The following is a 5831-nucleotide window of genomic DNA, read 5'->3' as shown; positions in this document are numbered from 1 at the left end:
TATGGCATGGTTCGCAATTACCATCCTTTCCATATAGGCTTAAGGGCAATCTGTTTTGCAAGTATTATCTGGGTTCTTGAATTTACCTGAAGGACAAGAGCCTTATTATATACACTTTCCATCATTGACTACTCCTGAGCATTTTATAATACAATTATCTCCTCCATATCCGGCTTAACATATACATTAACCGTTTACACAGACTCCTTGTTAGGAACAAAAATTCGGACATATAGGTGAATTATTACAGAATCTTTTATAATCTTAAGGACATGTAATTTAACCTTTAGCTTTTTTGCCACTACTATCAATAGTCTTTTTTTTACCTTAATCCCCTATTCCACATAAAACTTGCAATTAAATATCAGGGAAAATAACAGATATTTCAGATGCATCAGAAGAACATTTGAATCTATGACATCTTACAGAAACATCATATTAATACTTAGATGAGGATTTTATAGCTGTAGATTCAAAACATTTACTTTGAGTTGAATAATCAGATAATTTATCCTCTTCCATTTCTAAATCTTCATCATCCTCTATAGCATTAGGATTTGTACAAAGATTTTCTATGTAAGGTTATACTATTTAGCAATTTTCTACATTTTATTATTTTAAGACAAGACCAAATCCTTCATATTCAAAAGAGCATGTAAGATCATCGTTTATTTAGGGAAATTCAGGGTATTATGTTTTACTTAGGCAATTATTTTCTAAAAATTAACAACCTTTTCCTTTACCCCAAAACATCTAACCTACCATATTTTCATTTACTTCAGCGTAAAAACCAGTATCTTTTATAAGAGCAACTGTAAATATAGAAAAATTAATTTTAACATTTAATACAGATGCTGTCATTATTTCATTATAAATAATAGTTCTATTCCAATGAGAACCAGCTTCTCCTTTACCATCCTAATAAAAATTATAAAAATAAATTTATATATATATGAAATATAAATATATATATTATAATTAAAATTAAAAAGAATTATATATATTTTTTTATATATAAACATTAATATATATATATTAATAAATATATATATATATATATATATTTATATATATATATATTAAAAATTACTTTATTTTCAAGGAACATTCCATCTGCCTATTGACAATTATAATATTTTTTAGTAACATTAGCTACATTTTTTGATGTTAAAATAAAAGTCTTCTATCCTTATTTATTTATTTCTTTTAATATTTTCTATTTATAGCTTTATCCATATGGTTTTTTGGTTTCAGGATCTATCCAGTATTAAAATAATTATGTTGAAAAACCTATTATATGCATAATTTCATGAATAGTTATTTCTAAATGATTCTGGAAAGATTTTAGATCTCCTTGATTTCTATTCATATTTTATATATTAAAATTAACTCTTCCAAATGTAGGTCTTAGTAATCCGCCATTATCAATTGAACAGCAAAGGGCATCTGCAATATCATCATTTTTTTAATTTTAATAAATTATGTATAAGTGTAAATCGGAATTAGGGATTCCGTTTTGTAAATCATTTTCAGGAATTTAGACTTCTCCACATTAACTTGACCATTGATACGAATAAATGTTATTATTTTTAATTGGATATACTTTCAAAAGTCTATTAAAAAAAACTTTGGATGTTTCCATAATCTCTTTTAAGTATTCTCTTTATTCTTATGTTATTCCAAGTTTTTTATTATTTAACATAGAATAATCTATTGTTATTCTTATAGGCTTTGCCTCTTCTCCTGTTTAAAGAATACGTTAGTCATGGTATGAATTTTTAATTTTTTCTTAATTTTCCTTCATTTTATCATAGTGATCTTATACTTATTTACTTTCATGACCACATTGACGACTATAATGTGTCAATATACATAAAATTAAGAAAACAATTAAAACTAATTTTTAATACATATTGATATGAATTTGTATTAAATAAATATATATATAAATTTTATATATAATGTTTTTTTATATCTATTTTATATTATTAATACATCATTATTTATTAAAATTAATATTTTATTTTTTTATGGTATTATTATTAAATTAATTTTTAAATTTTATATTTGAAACTTTAAATTTATTTTTTATTTATTTTAAATTTAAATTCACATTATAAATTAATATTAATAATCTATGTTAATTTTAGTAATAATTTAATTTAATTAATGTAATAACTTTGTGATTTATAAAATAATAATAATAAAAAAATATATTAGACTATTTTAAGAGCTTTTTATTTCATTTAAAATAAAATTAATTATTAATTTGGATATAAATATATATTTTATTTTTACCCTTATTATTTTTTAATTATTTTTTTTAAAAAAAATATATTTATAATAATATAATTTTTGATAAAATTAATTTTATATATATATATATAAATATTATTATCTTAAATATAAAAATAATAATCTTGCGAAATTAACATTTTTTAAAAAAATATTTTATTATTTATAAAATTATTATTGATATTTTTTTATTAAAATAAACTTTTTAAATTAATAATTAAATTATTTATTATAATAATTTTCATTCCTTTATTTTAATTTTATTTTTTTATTAAATTATTGATTTTGCATTGAAATTATAACTTAATTATAAAATATGAGTATATAAATTATAATAATATTATTATAATAATTTTTTATACAATAAATAAAATTATTATATAGAAATTATTTTATAATTATTTTTACTTTTATATTTTATATATATTTAAAGGATATTTTTTTTTTTATTTTATTCAATATTTTATATTTTTAATATAAATAAACTATTACTGTATTTTTTTATTATATAATCTATATTCTTATTCACTCTAATATTCGATAAATCTGGTTATTCATTATTATTATATCCCAACAGAACGTTTTATAAATACGTTAAATATATTTTTATGTTATAAAATGTGTTTTATTTAGTAAAATAGGCATTTTATTACCTATTTTTGCCCCTAAACAAATATTTTTTTTTTTTATTCAAACAATGATAATTTAAAAATATTTATTTATATTCTTTAAAATAAAATTATCAAATATTTTTAATAAACATCTATTTTCAAAATAAAAAATGAATTCCTATATTTATAATATACTTATATTGTAATAAATTATTTTCATATAATTATATTAGGAAAGATCATGAATGTTATTATTGGATAAATTTATGGCACATAAAATAATTATATTGTTATTATTAAAACTTAATTAATTAATTTTTATTTTGTTTTATTGCTATTTTTTATTTATTGTTAATGATTTTTATTTTTGTACTTATAAAGGATCATAATAGTCTTAAAATTTATTTGTTGTTAAAATGTAAATGAATTGATCATTGCTTTCTTACAATATAAATAATATATAAAAATTATAATTTATTATTTTAAATTTATATAAAATTATTTTATTTTATTTTTTTAAAAAAAAACTTTAGAAAAAATTTAAATTAAAAAATATAATTAATAATATATATTTAATAATAATATAAATAATTTTATTTATTATTATTAATTTTATTTTTTTAAAAAATTATTAATTCTTATTTTTTAAAAAATATATAAATTGAAAAAATATTTTATAAATTAACGAAATTAAATATAATTTAATTATTAAAATATTGTTTAATATCTAATTATATTTTTTAAAAAAAGTATTAAATATTGTTTATTTTAATAATAATTTATATATTTATTTACTTCATTTATTTAAAAAAAAAAATTAAGTTTATTTAATTATTTATTTAATTAATATATATATATATATATATATATATATATATAATTTATATGAAAAAATATAATTAATTATAAACATTATATGAAATTTTATATTTTTTTTATTATTATTTATTTTTTATATTATAAATATAAAATTTTTATTTTATAATTTAATATATATAAATATCTTATTATTATTTGTCTCTTTTTTTTTATTGTATTATTCAAAATAAAGATTATATTGAAAAATAATATATAAAATTTTTTATATAATATAATGAAGTTAATTTTATGTATTATAATTTAAGTATAAAAATTAAGTAAACTAATTTAAAAAATATAAAATAAAAATATCGAAATATTCATCAAATTAAAAAAATTTTAAAAAGAATAATATAAAAGTGCAAGTGAATATGTAATTAAAATAATATTATTTTTCTGAAGAATTAATACATGTAAAAAAATTAAAACAAGGAAAAGTTTTTTTTAGGTATATCGAGAATAAATGTAATTACCTGAACCTGAATAATTAAATGAATTTTAATTATACGAAATATATAATTTATTGATTTTTGGATATAGAAAATAAAAAATTAATATTTTTTTATAAATAAAATAAATTTTACACATAAATATAAGATTTGCTTTTATTAATATTTATTGTTTTTTATTTTTAGATAAATAATAATAATAATTATAATATTTTAATATAAAATGCTTTTTAAATCCTTAAAAAGTATATTCCTGCAATATATATTATTTACAAAATATATAAATAATGTATGAGTATCTTTTTATTTTTATTAGTATTGATATTTGTACCTTATTTGTGTAAATTATTTGCAGGAGAAAAAATTATTAAAATTAAAATGAAGAAAATAAAAATAATATCATAAAATTTTATTATAAAAATTTTAATTATGAACAAAGAATATAGATATCTTATAAATAAAAAAATATTTTTAAATTATTTTTATAAAATATAGAACATGTACAATTTTTTATCTTAAGCTTTAAAAATATAAATTTCAAAGTTTTTCATAATAGTATTTGCTCTTAAATTATATTTTAATCAATTAATTATAATAATAAATGAGCATATAAACTAAAATAGTATTAATAAAAAAAAGATTTTATAAAATAGTAAAAATATTAAATTTATATAATCTTTATAAAAAAAATAAAAAATATAAGAATAAAGGCCTTAAATCAAAATATATAAAACAATAAAAAAAGCATTTAATTAAAATAAATTTAATTTATTATTGAATTAAAAACCAATTTAAAAAATATATTAATTTAAAATAATTTAATTTTTTTAAATTTAAAATTATTATTATTAAAATCTAATAATGATTTTTTTTTAAAAAAATGTAGGATTTTATTTTTATAAATGTTTTTTAAATATTAAAAAATAGTACATATAATTAATATTAATGTTTTTTATTTTGAATATTTATTTTCTAATTATAAATTATTATAATTAATTTTTAACTCACCATTCACACCGCACAATTTTTAATAAAAATATTAATATAAGTTTAAAATAATGTATTTTGTTAATAAAATTATTATTTATTAATGTCAATATTCAATTTGTAATTTTAAAATTTAAAAAATAAATAAAAAAAGCAATGAAATATATTTAATGCTAAATAAAATAAAATCATAATAATTAATTATAAAATAAACATTATTTTTTTGTTTCAAAAATATCACAATAATAATCCAAATATAACATAACGAATAAAAAAACCATAGACTCCTTGATAATTATTTAATTTTTAATTATTGACTTAAACTTAATGTAATAATCTAGAAGACGGGATTTTAGTGCATTATTTTAATTACTCATTATATCTATGTCTGTATTTTTAAATACATGTATGTAAGATGTTTTTTAGTTTTATAATCAATAATTAAACTTTAATTACATTAAAATCATTGCTTAGATTCATTATATTTTTTACATCCTGTCGGATATTTTATAATTATAATTCCATTAATTATAGTATTACCGACTGAAGCAATATTTTGTTAGCATTTTTTTTTAATTATTATTACATTATAAATAGATGGAATCATCACAATTTTGACATTAATTTATTT

The 5831-nt window shown here is 15.0% G+C and overlaps 1 protein-coding gene across 1 annotated transcript in view, besides 9 other annotated features; it reads right to left on the bottom strand. All coding sequences in view use genetic code 6, as the record gives it.

Moving 5' to 3' along the window:
• IMG5_003720 (leishmanolysin family protein, putative) overlaps window positions 1–1804 on the bottom strand; it is a gene marked incomplete at both ends in the record, with an annotated part of 2189 nt that extends 385 nt beyond the window's left edge. Inside the window, 2 exons of the mRNA XM_004039948.1 lie at window positions 1–918; window positions 1091–1804. The exon at window positions 1–918 is cut by the window's left edge and continues 99 nt beyond it. Of these exons, the coding sequence (XP_004039996.1) occupies window positions 1–918; window positions 1091–1804 (1632 nt within the window). The remainder of the gene's footprint in view (window positions 919–1090) is intronic.
• Window positions 995–1078: a microsatellite.
• Window positions 1025–1080: a microsatellite.
• Window positions 1805–3363: 1559 nt separating the features above from the next.
• Window positions 3364–3427: a microsatellite.
• A 31-nt stretch (window positions 3428–3458) lies between these two features.
• Window positions 3459–3492: a microsatellite.
• A 16-nt stretch (window positions 3493–3508) lies between these two features.
• Window positions 3509–3560: a microsatellite.
• A 192-nt stretch (window positions 3561–3752) lies between these two features.
• Window positions 3753–3785: a microsatellite.
• Window positions 3786–3830: 45 nt separating this feature from the next.
• Window positions 3831–3868: a microsatellite.
• Window positions 3842–3922: a microsatellite.
• A 1079-nt stretch (window positions 3923–5001) lies between these two features.
• Window positions 5002–5038: a microsatellite.
• Between the last annotated feature and the right edge of the window lie 793 nt (window positions 5039–5831).

This window comes from Ichthyophthirius multifiliis (genome assembly GCF_000220395.1).
Source record: "Ichthyophthirius multifiliis unplaced genomic scaffold scaff_1120509249431, whole genome shotgun sequence".
Taxonomy (NCBI): Eukaryota; Ciliophora; class Oligohymenophorea; order Hymenostomatida; genus Ichthyophthirius; species Ichthyophthirius multifiliis.
This window is presented reverse-complemented; position numbering and strand designations above follow the sequence as displayed.